The 18,411-nt window shown below is 34.5% G+C and overlaps 3 protein-coding genes across 6 annotated transcripts in view; 2 read left to right on the top strand and 1 right to left on the bottom strand.

The window, feature by feature from the left end:
• Window positions 1-6,966, top strand: part of fap (fibroblast activation protein, alpha) — a 16,098-nt gene extending 9,132 nt beyond the window's left edge. Inside the window, exons 16-26 of the mRNA XM_030124032.1 lie at window positions 1,127-1,251; window positions 1,439-1,489; window positions 2,215-2,313; window positions 3,259-3,328; window positions 3,428-3,622; window positions 3,701-3,755; window positions 3,837-3,936; window positions 4,103-4,161; window positions 4,263-4,335; window positions 4,519-4,592; window positions 6,612-6,966. Of these exons, the coding sequence (XP_029979892.1) occupies window positions 1,127-1,251; window positions 1,439-1,489; window positions 2,215-2,313; window positions 3,259-3,328; window positions 3,428-3,622; window positions 3,701-3,755; window positions 3,837-3,936; window positions 4,103-4,161; window positions 4,263-4,335; window positions 4,519-4,592; window positions 6,612-6,722 (1,012 nt within the window). The 3' untranslated portion in view covers window positions 6,723-6,966. The remainder of the gene's footprint in view (window positions 1-1,126; window positions 1,252-1,438; window positions 1,490-2,214; window positions 2,314-3,258; window positions 3,329-3,427; window positions 3,623-3,700; window positions 3,756-3,836; window positions 3,937-4,102; window positions 4,162-4,262; window positions 4,336-4,518; window positions 4,593-6,611) is intronic.
• Window positions 6,967-9,626: 2,660 nt separating this feature from the next.
• Window positions 9,627-12,354, top strand: gcgb (glucagon b). Of its 2 annotated transcripts, none has more exons than XM_030124594.1 (4): window positions 9,627-9,754; window positions 9,843-9,945; window positions 11,400-11,555; window positions 11,804-12,354. In XM_030124594.1, exons 2-4 carry the CDS (start codon window positions 9,851-9,853, stop codon window positions 11,922-11,924), a joined length of 372 nt encoding a protein of 123 aa, XP_029980454.1. In that variant the 5' UTR covers window positions 9,627-9,754; window positions 9,843-9,850; the 3' UTR covers window positions 11,925-12,354. The 2 variants fall into 2 exon arrangements, with proteins under 2 accessions (XP_029980454.1, XP_029980453.1); XM_030124593.1 differs by having other exon boundaries at window positions 9,654-9,754; window positions 9,840-9,945.
• Window positions 12,355-14,619: 2,265 nt separating this feature from the next.
• Window positions 14,620-18,411, bottom strand: part of slc4a10b (solute carrier family 4 member 10b) — a 36,852-nt gene continuing 33,060 nt past the window's right edge. For all 3 annotated transcript variants that reach the window (XM_030124589.1, XM_030124590.1, XM_030124591.1), the window contains 4 exons: window positions 18,183-18,302; window positions 18,004-18,068; window positions 15,978-16,088; window positions 14,620-15,705 (listed from right to left, as the gene is read on the bottom strand). In XM_030124589.1, coding sequence (XP_029980449.1) covers window positions 16,013-16,088; window positions 18,004-18,068; window positions 18,183-18,302 — 261 coding nt within the window. In that variant the 3' untranslated portion in view covers window positions 14,620-15,705; window positions 15,978-16,012. The remainder of the gene's footprint in view (window positions 15,706-15,977; window positions 16,089-18,003; window positions 18,069-18,182; window positions 18,303-18,411) is intronic.

The following is an 18,411-nucleotide window of genomic DNA, read 5'->3' as shown; positions in this document are numbered from 1 at the left end:
TAGACCACAATGGACCTGAGATTGTTGACTCACTGTCCTCGCTGGAACTTGTCTTGCAATGTATGTGGAAATGACCAAAAATAGTCACTTGCTCGATAAAAGGTTAAAAACAAATATTTACTGAGATAAAAGAGAAACTATTTTTCAGATAAAACACATTTTTATATTATTCTTATATTACTGTTATACAAAAATCTGCATGTAACATGGTAAAAAGGACACGAAAATTACACGCTACTATTTTTCCGAATATCTTTTTATTCTCTCACAGGTACATTTTGGGAATCAAACGAATTATGCAAGGCAGAGTGTTTCACAAAAATGACCGCTGTTGCAAAATCACTCGCGATTTATTTGTGTTTTAATGGGCAGGTTCCACTTGTAACGCAAGTGGACACGATGGGTTACACACAAAACCTGGAATAAGACTGCTGATTCAAGAAAAACCCACATGTCTGGATTAGAAAAACCACTAGGATCCTCAAATTTAACACAGTGTCTTTATTTATAGTCTATGTAAGACCATTTCAAGCCATGTTTTCAGATCAAATGCACTGACACCTAGGTAGCTTTTCATGTCCCAATTATGATCCTATTTTTAGCCCCAATATTTTAATAAAAATTCCTTAATTTTGGGATGGCTCAGAGCAAGAGTATCTTTTTTTTTTGTTTGTTTGTTTATCTAATGTTCGTCATTAGGTACATCCTGGGGGGAAATATGTCTAAATTTCTCTTTTATTACTGGGCCTAAAAAGCTGGCAAAGTGTCAGGTACCAAAATGAACCCAGTTTCATAAGTACCCATAATACTACAAACTTACAAAGTTAATCAAGAAAAAGCAAAACCAAATGATGCAATACGTCAGTTTTATATCTGTAGCATGCATTGGAGTGAAGTGGATAAGATAAGATAAGATAAGATAAGACTTTATTTATTCCACCATGGGGAAATTTCACAGTTAACAGCAGCACCATATAACAAGCAAGTGCAGAGAAAGACAGGTAGAAAAAGACACACGGGTGAAAAGAATTTGAAGTAAAAAGTAAATATTATTTACGTCATTATAGCTGCACATGTACACGGTGTGATATGGGGGCAATGACATAACTGATGTGATTGTTTGCAGGATTGCGATTGGAAGCAGCCCTTCTGCCCCACAGTGCCTCACCTGTGAGTTGTATGAGGACAGGTGTCAGTACAACTCAGGTTACTTCAGCTTTGACGCCTCTTACTACAGAATGGACTGCTATGGTCAGTTAAGCATCCGCATTTTCTCAAATAATAGGCAATAACTCATCCATGGTCAATGTGTAAGGATAATATGTGGTGGGGAGCATCTGTGAGCTATAATCTGAGCTAAAGCAGTCGGTGCTGAGGTCACACAGCAGATTCAATGTGAAATGAAGTATTTGTGCGTCTTTGTGTCTGGTTTCATCAGGACCTGGACTGCCCCTCTATACTCTCAGAGACAACAGACACTCAGGTGAAGGTAAATAAATAGAATGTACTTTATGACATTTATCATACCAACTCCATATCTCAGTGTTTTTCAACCTTGGGGTTGCAACCCCACGTGGGGTCACCTGGAATTTAAATGGGATCACTTGAAATTTCTAGTAATTGATTTTAACAAAAATTACTAATAAAAAATATTTTTTAGTGCTTCAGTATATATTTCATTATAACTAAAACACCACACACTTCCTGATAATAATCAAGTTCAAATAAAATGCAGGCTATAATATCTGAGAGGGCATATCCTCATTGACCCAATCATGTGACTTCGTCCATTACTACATTCAACCTGCACAGTCGCAGTCAGAAAACTGGACCGAACAGAGAATGGAGATATTTCTTCGCCTGCCTGGCCCCACTAAGACATCTAAGAGAAACTGAGAAGCAGACACCAAAAAGGTGCATTATATACATTATATGGCCTAAATGTCATCTAAAATTAACATTTATTTGCAACATACTATAGCAAACTATTACATGATCAAAAACAAATTAATTTCAGCAAAAAAAAATGTGATGTTAAAATGGAGTCATGAGCCAAAAAAGGTTGGGAACCACTGCCATATCTTATATTTGATGTCTCAGTTTACCCACTGTATGTTTTCTCTTCTTTTTGTGCCATTAAATGGAATGTGTCTTTACCGTATAGATTACATATTTTTGTGCCGACCAGTAATTCGCACTTTCACCATTTTTCAGAAATCTCCGTTCTTGAGGACAACAAAGAACTGGAAAATGTTCTGTCTGAATTCCAGATGCCAACAATGCAGTATGGCACCTTTAAGGTCGCTGGATTTGGTGAGTCTGTGTTTAAGCCCTTACACATGTTGTTGTTGTTGCATTTGTTTTAATAGCAATATTATCTATATGTATTACCGCTGCCAAAAAAAAAAAAACACTTCAAGTTTATCACGCAAAAAGATTTCTGTGAAGTTTTAATCATGTAAATAATGACTATGATTCTTTTTCAGCGTCTTAATAAATTCTACAGTTGTGCCAAAAAATTTGGCAGTGACATAAATTGACTCTTTGCATAAATGTGATTTATTTGACTATAATTTAATCATGTGTAAAATATGTAGAAAATATATTTGAAACTAGAATGCTTATAAGATACTTATAATTGTTGTATAATTGTTCCTCATCCCTAACCCTAAAATTAAGCAGAAAAGCTTGGAAATACTTCTTATTCTTACTGTTCACATTATTTATATAAATAGTATAAATAGATCACAAATGCAAAACTTATATATTTTTTACACATGTAACCGCTTTGTTAAAGTGACATTAAATAAAGATTCACACAGAAATGGATTAATAGAAATATCAAAAAATTTAAGTTTACACAGATTTTTTTTTTTTTTTTTTTGTCTACTGTAAATGGTTAAAATTTAATCAGCAGATGATTCAAATATGTTTTAATTAAATTCAATATTTGTTAGAACTATAAAGTACTTGTAAATCTTGCTTTTACTTATTTTGTTTGTGGCAGTCTTTGCATAAAAGTGATAAAAGTCTCTAAAACTTATTAAATACTTTGAATTATTTTCACTGTACCTCAGAAACGTGTAAAAAAAAAAAAAAAAAAATTCTGTCACTCTCAAAACTTTGGCTATGACTGCATTAATTCAGCACAGTCTCAGTTTTTACAGTCTTGCATTTCTGAACTAAAGCATCATATCTTAAATATCAGCATACATAACAATGATTGATTGTTGTTGTTGACGCTTTTTTTTCCAACAGACCTTTGGTATCAAATGATGTTACCACCAGATTTCAAGAAAACAAAAAAATATCCTCTTCTTATTGATGTGTAAGTGTGTTTGAGTTCATCTCATCCTGATTTACTGTGTATAAGTGAGTAAAGTATTATTAAATGTTTAATAATGTGTTTTTCTTCCGTCCTGTGCAGGTACGGTGGCCCCTGTAGTCAGACGGTGTCTTATCGTTTCAAGTTGAACTGGGGCACTTATCTCTCCAGTTCATATGGGATTATCTACGCCAGCTTCGATGGACGGGGAAGCGGTTACCAAGGCGATGAAATAATGCACTCAATCTACCATCGTCTTGGGACATTCGAAGTAGAGGATCAGTTAACAGCAGTAAGGTACAGTCTGTCAGAACTTAAAGTAAACGCTAATATGTGGCTATTTTTGCCAATATTCATGCTATTTCTGTGTTACAGGAAATTTATTGACATGGGTTTTATCGACAAAGACAGAATAGCGATATGGGGATGGGTAAGTTGGACATGGACGTGTTTTTGTGGTTTTAACTGAATATTTTGAGTTGTCGTGTAAAATGTAAATTGTGGATTTCAGTCATATGGTGGTTACATCAGCTCCATGGCCCTGGGTGCTGGAACTGGACTCTTCAAGTGTGGGATAGCAGTCGCTCCAGTCGCCAAGTGGGAATATTACGGTGGGCGTACATTCAATACACGTTACAATAAATGTTTATATCGTCTATTTTATTTTGAGAACACTTCTTTTCTGTCTTGATGCTATTTTCTGCTGTGCACCACTTGATATGATTCATTTTACAGATTGAGCAATACATAGCATAGACACAGAGTTTTATTTTGCAGATGCCGTGTATACCGAGCGCTACATGGGCAAGCCATCTGAGAATTCAGACTCTTACAAAGTAAACAGCCCTATTACGAGAATATTTTTAAACTACAGTATGTGTCTGATTGGAGGCATATATTAATAACACCAAAAATGTCTTTTTTTTTTTCCAAACAGAATTCAACTGTGACGGGCAGAGCCAAGAACTTCAAAACAGTCGACTATCTATTAATTCATGGCACAGCTGATGGTATGTTCAGGCGGTTTATTCACATACTCCTCTTCACTCTGAATACATGAACATATGGTCCCTGAAGGTACCACATGTTCAAAGTCTTACACAAATGAACTCTGTTTGCATTGATGTTAACTTGTGACCAATACATGAGCTTTTATGTTCAGTCACGTAGTGAAAACACTCTCTTTCCTGCAGACAATGTCCATTTCCAGCAGGCAGCACAGATCTCCAAAGCTCTAGTGGATGAGCAAGTGGACTTTGAGGCAATGGTAAATATTGGCTGAAGGATGTGGGACTGATCTTTTCCTTAATGGTGTTGATTCAATCAAAGCGTCAAATGAAAAAGCTTTGCACGACGATGTGTCTAGATGCAAAAATGCACTGCCTGATTTATTTATTTATTTACTTACTTACTTACTTACTTACCCATTTATTACTTATAAACTGAGGCATAATATTGTTAAAATTACATTTATTTTTTCTGTTTGTTCATGTTATTCACATCTTTTCAAAGGATAGTTTGTAGATGTAAACCTTTTCATAATGCAAATTTATTTTTTTCACTCTAAAACAGAAAAATTTGGAGTTGACATTATTTATGTATTATTATGTTATTATTTTACTGGTTCAGCCCACTTCAGATCAAATTTAGCTGAGTGTGGCCCCTGAACTAAAATGAGTTTGACACCCCTGATCTACATGATTGGTAAATTAAATAAAGGAAAATACAAGATTTATACTGATAAAATACAAAATACAGAGCATAGATAGATAGATAGATAGATAGATAGATAGATAGATAGATAGATAGATAGATAGATAGATAGATAGATAGATGGATAGATGGATGGATGGATGGATGGATGGATGGATGGATGGATGGATGGATGGATGGATGGATGGATGGATGTTGAAGAGAAAGTTTGGGAACCATAAGAGTATGCATTGTGTTTCTGTAATAGTTTAAAAACACAGTGTCAGAAAAGAACGCATTTTGTCCTGTAAGAAACAAATAAGCATGATTTTTCATCTTCTCAAATTCTAACGAATGTCTAAGGGAAGCTTCTGAGGCCACCTAATAAACAATTCTGGCTCCTGTTAGATTCAATTACCACTAGAATCCTTCTCCTCTCTGTCTGATTTGGATTTGAGGTATGGATTCCCATACAACAGATGGACTGTTTGACCCATTCTGGGCCGATCAGCAAGTTGTGGTTGCACTGAACCACTGTTGGAGATGAACAATAGTGGAATGATTGACGTTCAGCCTCATGGATCTGTCTGTGGGTCTCTGGTTGTGATCTGCTTAACCCATAAAGACCCAAACCTCCACCGTTAACCAAAAGCATCTACTGATTTAAACTGTTTTATACCTGGTGATCCACTAATCCTGTTAATACATGTAAATAATTGGTGTAAAATACAGTTTGTCATCTTTTCATGGTCATCACATATGACCCATTTGGATGTTAAGAGGCTCCGTAGTGAATGTGGAAACACCGTCATCTTCTACAACACAGATTCACCAGTAAAACCCATGGAATTTGATAAAAGACAGTGAATGGAGACACTTGTTTTGTGTGCAGTTAATTCAATTCAATTCAATTCAACTTTATTTGTATAGCCCAATATCACAACAAGGTTATCTCAAAGGGCTTTACAGAGTCAGTTAGAGTAAACAACAGTCAAATGAACAGCAAGAAAATGAGTAGTTAATGATAAATTTGCTGCAAAATTCACTCACTTTGTCTGTTTTGATATAATAACCTTTGAATTAACTCAGAGTTTTCTTGAATATCAAAATTAAATATAGGAAAATACATGATTTATAGCAACAAAAAAAAAGCAAAATATAGAGGATAATATTATAATAAATGGTAATAAATCACTTAAGAAAGGTTAAATAGAGAGAAAAATTCATCTGGGAACTGCCACTAAAGTAGCACTGGGTCTTTATGGGTGAAGCAAAGGGACCAGACATTTGAGGATGGTCAGTCAGGACTGTCAGCACAGGCAAAGAGCTTGAAATTTCACATGTCAAACTTTTTTTGCATTTGTTTTTTTTGCATTCAGCGCAAAACCACTGTAGCGGAGTGGACTCTAAAGTTTTACATTTGAAAGATTTTCATCCCAGCCAATAGGCCTGATCCCCATTTGAGTCCATTAGGTTTGGGAGTGTTCTTCCATAGAGAATACACATGGTGCATTTTTACATTCTGTATCTGTACAATGTATGATTTGAATTCTGAAGAGTCAATGCACTAATGTAAGTTTCTGTTATTTTTTAGTGGTACACTGACAGGGGTCATTCACTCAGAGGATCCGCCTACCATCATGTCTACACCCACATGAGTCACTTCCTGCAGAAATGCCTGGTCAAGCCCAAATCAGCGAGATAGAAGTTATAGTGAAACTTTTTACAATTGTGTATTTGTATCTTTGTAGTTGATATTTTTGCATTGTCAGATTAAACTCTGTACATTTTATGGATGTTTTTATGTGCAATGGATTTTTGATTGCTCACAAAAGAGCAGTTGCATTTCATGTGAAATTCTTAAAATTCTCTTAAATATGTGACATGTGAAACACACTAAAAGCCATTGCATGCATCTGTGGTTACATTATTATGTGAATTTGATTAAATGAATTTAAAAAAAAAAAGAAACAGAAGTGCATTGGAGTGATTTACTTTAGTGTTCTCTTTCATGCTGTAGTAATAGTTACATTCAAGCCAAATAACATATATACTAGGGCTGTCAACATTAATGCAGATTAATCCATCATCTTGATTAATCGGATTAAAAATTTTAACACAATTAACCCATTTGTAGTATAGAATGACTCTGAATGTCTCTGCCTATGCATTTGGGGCAGTTTGTCCAAGTAGAGTTACTGTCGCACATGCGTAAATGGGCAGTTGGTCCGGTAGTGACAGGCAGCAGAACCAACCCATAAAGATGGAAAACAGTAAACAGCATGTTGGCCCTCTGGATGGAAATATGAGGACAAAAAAAACACCAAGATGGAACAGGTGTTTCAAGTTGTTTTGTTGAAACTGTTGAAGGTGTTTAATAAACACGTTAAGTGCATATATATTCCCTTCTTTCTTGAGTCTATTTGGTCATGCAAAATGAAATGCAATTAATATAGATTAAACATTAATGATATTTAATCATGATTAATCGAAATTAATCCACAGCAACTCTGTGATTAATCAGAATAAAAAATGTAATCATTTGACAGCACTAATGTTTATATATTTACTCATAACATATACAGGGTGGGGAAGCAAAATTTACAATATTTTGAGGCAGGGATTGAAAGACAGTGTATGACCAATTAGTTTATTGAAAGTCATGAGAATTTATTTGCCACAAGAAAATTTACATAATAGAAAATGTTTTTATTCTATGTGTCCTCCTTCTTTCTCAATAACTGCCTTCACACGCTTCCTGAAACTTGGGCAAGTGTTCCTCAAATATTCAGGTGACAACTTCCCCCATTCTTCTTTAATAGTATCTTCCAGACTTTCTCCTAATAGTTTTGCTCGTAGTCATTCTCTTCTTTACATTATAAACAGTCTTTATGGACACTCCAACTATTTTTGAAATCTCCTTTGGTGTGACGAGTGCATTCAGCAAATCACACACTCTGACGTTTGCTTTCCTGATTACTCATATGGGCAAAAGTTTCTGAAAAGGTATGGATAATAGTGTTAGGTATGATTATGACATCAATATATGTTTGGTTTCAAAACAATTGACGTAGTGCCTGCTGAGAAAAAACAACTAAATGTTCATTGTAAATTTTGCTTCCCCACCCTGTATATACTAATATTTATATGTGTGCTGAATGTGACTCCAAATATTGTTTATTCCTATAAACTGTATTTATATGCAGTGAAATTACAATGGGAAATAATTCAACCGTAAAGGCAGTGTAACTTTACCAAAGTGTAGGTTATTAATAAATAAAAATGAAGACATTCATGCTTGGCTGCAGCTCATGATTCAGTATTTGGTAAAAAAATTTCTAAATTCTATGAATGAGAAAGGGAAAGTTTGACTGAGCTACCAGTTCTACCTCAAAACATTATCTGCACATTAGATTGTACCTACCTGTCAGATTTCTACTAGTGTAAGATTTAGAAATCTATATAATATACATAAATGTATTTATATATTTATGTAATAAAACTTTATCATACGGTACTGTGCTAAGTGTAAGTCCAACATTAGGTTTGTTGGTTTAGCAAAGTTCTTATAACCACATATGTATTTCTCAGTCTATGTATTGAGATCCAATCTGGATATACTGTATGTGGAGTATGTACAGCAGTAAAAACTAAAGTTTCGGGGAAAAAAAAAACTGCTTCTATAAACCAAAGTGGTAGTATTTAGTGTGGCTTCCCTTTAACTCTTTTCTTCAAATATATCAGATTTATTGTGTTCATTTTCAGATGTTTTATACCAGGTTTTATTCATAACATGTCAGATGTTTCTAATAGTTTCCACTGCTTCTTGTCATGGGGTCAGGGGTCACACTAAATAGTAACTTTAACCTTTTGAACCCATCTAATTCAGGTTTTTGTGTGTCTTTAAAAACTATGCACATATTTCCTGTTATTTCATGTTGCACCTGAAGAAAAGAGAATGAGAAATAAATAAAAATGTTCATTTCAACCCTATAAAACAACAAATCTAAAGGTAGCATAAGACCTTTGCACAGTACTGTATGTAATATAACCATTTCATAAATCTTGAAACTAGTACTTTTATCATTTGATTTCCAATTCCTCTTATCAAAGTGTCTACATTTTAGCACATTTTGTCACTGACGCTGAAATCCTCCCAAAATACGGTGAAATAATAAGCTTTTGTATATTTTGTTTCTCAAATAATGGTTGCTTTCTTTTTTTTTTTTTTTTTTACATATACTGGCAATAATAGGTTTCACAGATCCATAAAAATACAGTTTCAAAGCTTACTTCAGATTCAGATACTATTAATAAATATTTTGTCTAAAATAAGAACATTTATTTTATATATATATATATATATATATATATATATATATATATATATATATATATATATATACTGGAAGCAATCATTCAAGCACATATGAGTGAAGTATTTCATGTTTGAAATTTGACAAGCATCCACCCATATAGCACTTTTTTTTTTTTTTTGCACAAACCCAAATACATTCAGTGGACTGAGACGGAAGCTGATTAATGGTTTGAGAGTAACAGGACATGCTGAGGTTTCTCTGACGTGAGAGTCACCTGGGAGAGTAGTCACTGGCTCCTATATAAGACCGAACAGACCAAGAAGGCACCATGAAACAGCGGCAGAAGCCAGAAAGAAAAAGGGCACCCATCAAGGTACTTCACAAATTCTCAAGCAGCTGCAGACAGAACGAAGCACAGGTGAGATTTTCAGTATCTTCTTTGTGTGCCTGCTCATACTATGACCTACTTAGTGTTTGTCTCTTGACATTGCTATCTTTTTCAGAAGCTCAAACAATGAACAGTGCGTACTCTTTGGCTGGACTTCTGCTCCTTATCCTCATCCAAAGCAGTTGGCAAGTGCCTGACCAGGATACAGACCGAAACTCCATGTAAGAACAATTTCTGTATTTTTTTTTTATCATCATGTATGCTGGTCTAAAGGCTCCTTTGATTAGAAAAAGATCCATGAAGAGAACATTATGCAGGTTTTATCATGTATGTATGTATGCAGTAACATGTGTGCACTGTATATTTATGCAGTGTCATTTTAACACATAAAAACCCAGTGTTACTTTGGGTCAGTTCCCAAATGAATTTCTCTCTATTTTTAACTTTTCTTAAATGATGTATCACCATTTATTCTAATATTACACTCAGTATTTTGCATTTTTAAGTAAAAAAAAAATCTGGTATTTTTCATTTCCATAAAAGCTTGGATTAAAGTTGAGGTTATTATTATCAAAATAGAGAAAATTTAAGAAAAAGTGACATGTGCAGTAAAATCTATCATTAACTGAACACACATCAAATGTGTCCATCCACTGTCATTGATCAAACTCTATGGGTTTTACAGGTGAATCAGTGTTGTAGAAGATGATGGTGTTTCCACAGTAACTACACAGCTTCTGAACATCCAAATGGGTCATTTCTGATGATCATGAAAAGATGACAAACTGCATTTTACACCAATTATTTATATGAATTGATAGAATTAATGAATTAACAGGTATTAAACAGTTTAGATGGTTTTGGTCGCTGGTGGATGTTCGGGTCTTTATGAGTTAATACTTAAATGTTGTAGTTTTATGTGCAAATCTGTGCTGAACATGTGAATCTTTAATTAACAAAAGCTCAAACCACAAAAGTTTAATGATATTAATGTTTCAACATCCAACTTATAGAGAGAGAACCCCAATTTTTTGCTAATACATGTGTTTTCTTTAAAGAATTGCACTTAGATTATTCAATTTTGTGAGTCTTTATTACATATTTCCCTTCTACTACCATCAACAGCACTGATATCAAAATGTATAAAAAAAAAAATACCTTTGATAGTGACTAATTAATTGGTGTGAAAATGACATCAGGGAACACATAAGACATAAAAAAGAGGCTCAAATAAGAACAAACAGGTTTTTGAGGCAAGTTGGAATTAAAGACATATGAAATGAAGGGCAACATCAGTAGGTGCCACAACTAACTAGAGATCCTTTTCTTTTTTTTTTTTTTTTTTTTTAGTTTAGTTTATTTTGAATTTGCAACAAAACAAAGTAATCTTACTTAGTCTTTAGAAATAAAACAGATAGTAAGAAATCATGGAAATAAAAAAAAACAAAAAAAAACTTATATATGAACGTAAAATATGACTTCATTAGCATATTCAAAAAGGAGTGGGAGGAGGTACAATTTATTTAATCCCACCCCTTCTCCACACAACAGTCTATCCTTTAGCTTCCTATCAGCAGAATATATGAAAAAACAAATCCCTTAGATCTCTTATGAGTAATTAACCTCACTTGTCATCCTTGCCTAAACCTTGTTTTGCTGTTGTGTCTTTTTAAAGGCTATTAACTGACAATTCGATGCTCACCGAACCTGTTGAGCTCACAAACATGAAGAGACATTCAGAGGGAACATTTTCCAACGACTACAGCAAATATCTGGAGACAAGAAGAGCACAAGACTTTGTCCAGTGGCTTAAAAACTCAAAGAGAAATGGGTAAGTTTTATGCTGTTCTTCTAACATATCTTCCAATTGGTCACATGTTAAAAGCTGCTTTATGTCTTTACTCTATTCTTGAATTTTATTTTTTATTATACATTTATTTATTTAAAATTTTGGTTTTCCCCTGTAAGTCGCTTTGGAAAAAAGCATCTGCCAAATGCATAAATGTAAATGTAAATGTAAATGTAAATGTAAAAGGCTTTAATTGCAGAATAATGAAGTGACTGGATCTCATTGAACAGGGGTTTATTTAGACGCCATGCAGACGGCACCTTCACCAGTGATGTGAGCTCCTACCTGCAGGACCAGGCAGCCAAGGAGTTTGTGTCCTGGCTGAAGACCGGCAGAGGCAGACGAGATTAGAGTCCACCAGGGGAGCCCACCAGCACTCACCTGAATCATGCAACAGTTCACAATGACTCTGTGCCAGTATGTGTTTCAACATCTGTACCGTCCTTTTCCCTGGTCAAGCTATTAAATTCACTTCATAAGAAGCTCTGTTGGACTTCATGGTTGAAGGAAAATTTATCAAAATGCAGAAAAAGCTCCATGTGTTCTGATCTAATCATCGATGCTGTGTCATTTTTTATAATCAGGCATTCTCATCTTCATGTTTTTTCACATTCACATTTTGCATTTTCATGTTCTTTCTCACATAAACATGCAAGAAAATGTTAATTATCCCATTATTGATCTCAACTGTAGCTTCAATAACGTCTGTAGATAGTCTGTCTTTCTTAAAATTCATTTAAAAGTTATATTTAGTTTTCAATAAAGAAATGTGTACAATCTACCTGTTCCCTCTTTAACACTGAAATGACATTCTGGATTTTCCCTTTCTGTAAAAAAAAAAACAAAAACAAAAAAGATGTTTATGATACAGAATCAATTAATGGAAATTAACTAACATGATTAAAAATGAACTAAAGATTTTTTTTTTTTTTTTTTTTCATATCTAGTCATGTAAAAGCTGGTGTTTTTTTTAACTGTCATATTCTCTAAATCCCAGGTGGCAGAACAAAAATCTATAAACACATCAGTCTCTGGGGGAAAACAGGGGGTACGTTGGGATTTCTACCAGGTGACAGGATGATTTGTGCCACCTGTCAGCTGTACAATGATGCTTTGACAGCAAGCCAAGCAGGGTTACCCTTAATGAAAGACAATGAAATCATGTTAATCAACAGCGGCTCATTGGGAACAATGACTGGGTCGATGCTCTCGAGTTCTTTCTGGCACGAAGACAAAACGATAATTCACATGAGCCGGCGGATTGACATGCTTTGGGATCCGCCACCTCTCTAAGCTGTCACAGCACATCAAACCATCTGTTAAGAACGGAAACCTCTGCCCACTCCAATCTAACTGTAGTCCTAATCTCTGAGGGTTATAAATTGGACGTTTCCGCTTAGCAACATTGATATGTAATGTTTCCATCATCTTTTACATGAGTGCAATGTGTGTAATGACACACTCATGTGGATCCTTATTATCTGACAGTAGACGCTGGATTAGTTTACATCAAAAATACAAAGAAGACCATTAGTATTGAACCAGCAGCATTTAACATCTTGCTCTAAACTATTAAATTGATCATATGAGTAAAAAATAAAGGAGCAAGAAGAAAGCTCATAGGAATTTATTAATTTCTAAATAACAGTGGCAAAATATACTGCAGAATACATGATATAATGGTGAGCTCTGTAAGTATTCTAACTAGGGATGTGCACGAATGATTGATTTGTCAATAAGTTAAACCTGTAAGGATAGTTTACATCTTTTTTTATGAGTTGACTGTTTTTTAGCCCTGTAATACCAAAAGTATCATATTTGATACAGGAGTTTTGAAGCCCTCTACATCACAGGTGTCAAACATGCAGCCCGGGGGCCAAAACTGGCCCGCCAAAGGGTCCAATCCGGCCCGTGGGATGAATTTGTGAAATACAAAAATTACACTGATAATAACAATCCTTTAAGTTCAGGTTCCACATTCAGACCAATTCAATCTCAAGTGGGCAGGATTCAGTAAAATACTATCATAATAGCATATAAATAATGACAACTCCAAATTATTCTCTTTGTAAATGTAAATATTTTCATCTATTTACACTAAAAAAATATATAATTTTTTCGGCCCTATGTAGCTGGGTTAGGCTCCAAGCGACCCCCATGACCCTAGTGAGGATAAACGGGTTCAGAAAATGTATGAATGAATGAAAGAAATATATAATTTTGCAAAAAATGTGAATAACCTGAAAAAATATGAACAACCTAAAATGTCTTAGGAGAAGGAAGTACAATTTTAACAAGATTCTGCCTGTTACTAAATGTTTTGCGTGTTTGTAGATCCACTGTGATCTGTAAGTTACAATGTACATGTGAAAAATGATCAACTGAAGCATAATATTGTTAAAATGACACTTATTTTTTCAGTTTGTTCATGTTGTTCACATCTTTTGAAAGGATAGTTTGTAAATGTAAACCTTTTCATAATGTAAATTTACTTTTTTCGCTCTAAAACATAGAGAAAAGTTTGGAGTTGACATTATTTATATATTATTATGTTAATATTTTACTGGTTCGGCCCACTTCCGATCAAATTTAGCTGAATGTGGCCCCTGAACTAAAATGAGTTTGACATCCCTGCTCTACATGATACGTGTGATTTTTTTTTCTTGAAAAACCTGATGTATACAATTAGATACATTCAATACACAGATAATCCACCAGAGGGGAGGAATTTGTTCACTAGAGGCCTTTCCAGTGACACTACAAGATTGTCATTAATGAGGAAGGAGGCAGAACTTTGCCAATTTTGAAAAGGAATTACCAATTTGTCAGACATGTTTGTGTTATATTATGTTTTTGTTTGTTCAAAAATAATAATATTTGAACACTGAGACCCGAAGTATCAAATATGATACAAAATTTATACTCATACATGGAAATTGATACTGGAAAAAAAAAATTTGGGGTTGTTCAGAAGGACAAATAAAGGCTCCAGTTTCAAAGAACTGGAATTTTCTGTCAATGATTTAATGGTTCAGGCTTTACAGGGTTAGGAGATTTATGTTTCATTTCATCAAGACATGGAACTAATGTTTATGGTACCTTTTCTACCCAAATCCTGCATATACAAATGCTAAAAATCTTTGGTTGGTAACGTTTTTTGTATTATTATTTTGTTCAGGTGGAGGGCATGTGCTAACTGACACCAACACCAAACAAAATGGCTTCATCATCCAAGTTCATAAAGTAACTACAGTGCACATCCCTGGTTAAAACGTTAACTGTCAGGTCTGTAAAAGCAAATACATGGATGTTTGTTACCACCATAACAAAGCTTATTGTTGTAAGAATCACCAAACTTCATATCAACAAGAAAAAAACACAAATTTACATTTATAAAACAATTAATACATAGACACCAGGGAGCAAAATACTGTGTCCTATCAGGTATATTAAAGCCAATATGTTATACAAATAAATATAGTTAAATAATGTCTTGTATAAATGTGTCAGAGTATAGACAGTCCAGAAAAAAGTGCTATTGCATTTGGTTCTTTAAGAGATCTGTATTGCCCTTTAGTAAACAAAGTGCTCAGTCTCATCTTATCTGACACAATAATTCAATAACTTCAGCCAAAAATATCTCAGAAACAACTGTTCAGCTTATAAGAGTTATACACATTCATATATGGCTTTAAGAATTCTGAATGTTAGATTTATGTGCAATATTTTTTACAGAACACTGACAATAAGAGCTATAAATAAATAACAAATAAACTGTTTAAATAGGTAAAGACTCCATGATGACTATAGTACAAGCTGGAAAAAAATAAAAAGTGAGAACAACTTTTTACATTTACCAGGTAACAATAATTACAGTGTCTAGTTTTTAGCAGGTACTATTAGACATGTCCAACACGATAACATTAGTGCAATTCAGGTTATGGAAAGTAAGATATTTCTAACAATACACTTACACACAAAAGACTAAACTCAAAAGGTTCAGAAACTGCAACACACAACGCAGATGTTTTACAGACACAGTGACAATGGAATAGTAAAGGAGACACACAACCCTGTCCATCCTCTTCATTGCACATTCTCATCTTGTGCTTCACTGATGTGTGGAAGGATGCTGTGTTTAAAACAGAGAAGATAAATGTACAGTTGGAGAACAGAGGACTGTTTATGACTATTATGTCTGAAGCATATATTGGGAAATAAATCTATCTTAATTTCTTCTTTTCTTTAATAAATGTAGTAATGTTATGAGGTAAGGGATCTGTTAAAAAATAGTATAGTGACTGGTTAAAACGCCTACTTGTCTGAAAGAACCTGTGATTAACTAAACTCTGTGTTATAGAGCAGATTTTCTACAGCATGGAAACAGAGTCAAGAATGTCTTACCACATTTTTTAAAGTCTTTCTGTAAACAGCGTGGCTCAGCCGTTTGCATTCCAAGTATTTCCAAAGGAGCCTTTCGACATTTCATCAGTGATATTGATGATGGGTATCCCTCTGTTAAAAGAGCAAATAGATGACAAAGTACTTTTTCATCTTATTGTATGAAGCGGTTATACAGACAAGTGACATATTAAAGGAAAAAACTTCATAAAGTGTCTTAGTCAAGTGGTCAGATACTGTGTGCCTCAGAATAGAATCAGTGTGCTCTGGTGTTGACCATAGAAGTCTGTAGACTCTTTTAAGATGAACAACATTCCTTCAATGCATGGTCCTTCATTTGTTGTTTAGATAATGTCATCTTTTGTATATTTCAGTAGTTCTACTAGTACTTCAGCAGCATATGTGCACTGGAGCCTTTGCACATGCTTACATTTTCTTAGCATTTTATGTGATATTCTTCTATACAGTGTTTTTGCTGCTATATAGAAGTGAGCTGCCTGATCTTCATTGTTCCTGTGACACTGACAATAAAGATGTATTCTATTCTGCATTTGAACAGAGTTTTCATCCGTTCAGATCTGCACTGTTTCTTTTAAGCTTTAAGTTTTTATCTGTTTATCGGTTTTAAGTTGCTGTAATGCTGTTAATGTTTTATGTAAAGCACTTTGAATTGTCTTGTACCTGAAATGTGCTACATAAATAAACCTGCCTTGCTTTGCCTATTCTATTCTATTCTATTCTATTCTATTCTATTCTTTTTTTTTTTCTTTTTTTTCTTTTTATGGGCTCAGCTGGCTGACAGGCAGCTGTCTGTACCGATAAGGAAGCAGCCGACACCAACTGTACTCCCAGTCATCATTGCCCATTTTTCTGACACCTTTGCTTGTGTATCCTCTTTTATTTGGACATTTTACCAGGGAGTATCTCACACTACTTTTTTTTTTTTTCTACTTGTCTTGTCCAGTGTCCTAACAGCAGAATGGTAGTCTGGTTCCTTTTGGTGCTGAACAAATTTGCTTTGCCAAGGGTAACTTCATAAAGTATATGAAGTATTCTATTCTATTCTATTCTATTCTATTCTATTCTATTCTATTCTACTCTTCTTCACTAGACACCTCTATGCAGACCCATATGGAGCTTTGAAATGATTATTCTGGATGCTCTACCACCAAAAAAGGCCAATCTAAAATACTCTTCCAGTATTTAGGCACATTAGTCCAACCTTCAAAGTTTGAGAGTGGACACTAGACTATATAGAAGTGCACATGAACCCTCTGTGACATCACCCATTAGTTTGTATGAGATGGTCGTCACCAGCCCCATCGACTGTCAGTTACAGCTATTTAATAAACATTAACACACACAGCTGTGTCTGTTATGAATAAAGTCAAAGTTGTTATTAATTATATAGACATGCTAAATATTGCTCCCTAGGCTAATTATCAGGCTAGCTGTTAGATCATATAATTTAATACAAATGTCAATTAATGCTAATCTGAGTTCATGTAGCTCAGCTAGGTCAGTTATTGGAAGTAAGTACTTCATGGCAGAATCCTGTGACTGTCATGCTGGTGTAATTCTTTTAATATAACATGGTAGTGCTACTTGTTTGTTTGTTTGTTTGTTTGTTTGTTTGTTTGTTTTTTAAGAAATAACAGCTGTGTGTTTAAACGTGTATTTCTGTGGTAAATATGGCCATTTTACTATTGACTTCACTTGCTTTTGTAGTCAGCCCCCACTGACCATTCCAGGAACTGCAGATTGTGATATTTCTGCTTTGGCTTCATTTTTCAGTGCTGCAGTTGCTACTTGTTGTGGGGTTAATATGGACAAAACACTAGCTGACACTACATTAACACTAGTTCTACACTGTAGGAAAGGCTGAGGTGAGAGCAGAGCCACTATATTCTACTAAATATTTCACAGTGAACTTTTAATTTGTCACCTATCAGTGTATAAAATAGTGTTCAGAACAACAGACATTTACATAAAGGTGTACATGATGAATAAAGTTACGTGTATAACTTACTTGTACCCTTCTAAAGGAACTTGGACAACTCCCTCATCTTCTGCCAGTATACTCTGTTCCTCTTCCTGAAGTCAAGAAAAAGAAAGAAAGCGAGGAAAGACAAAGATTAAAAGGGCATGAATATTAATAAAATGACATGAAACTGCCTAAAAGCTTTTTACATATGAGAGACATGTGACCTCTTCTGCATCCTCAAGCTTTTTTTTCTTGCTTTCTGGCATGAGGTCATCCAACCAGCTCAGCTCTCTCTTGGTGAAGATGCAGTCCATTAGCTTCCGGATGAATACCAGAGCCAAAACCTGCAGAAGGTATACACAGATGTAAAACAGCTGACTGCACAAGACTGCTTTGCATTAATAACGTATGCAGAAGAATGTGCTGAATGGCTTAAAATCTGTAGAAAGAAGT

The sequence above is a fragment of the Sphaeramia orbicularis genome, chromosome 21 (assembly GCF_902148855.1).
Source record: "Sphaeramia orbicularis chromosome 21, fSphaOr1.1, whole genome shotgun sequence".
Taxonomy (NCBI): Eukaryota; Metazoa; Chordata; class Actinopteri; order Kurtiformes; family Apogonidae; genus Sphaeramia; species Sphaeramia orbicularis.
The sequence above is the reverse complement of the archived record's forward strand: the minus strand, read 5'-3'. Positions and strand labels throughout refer to the sequence as shown.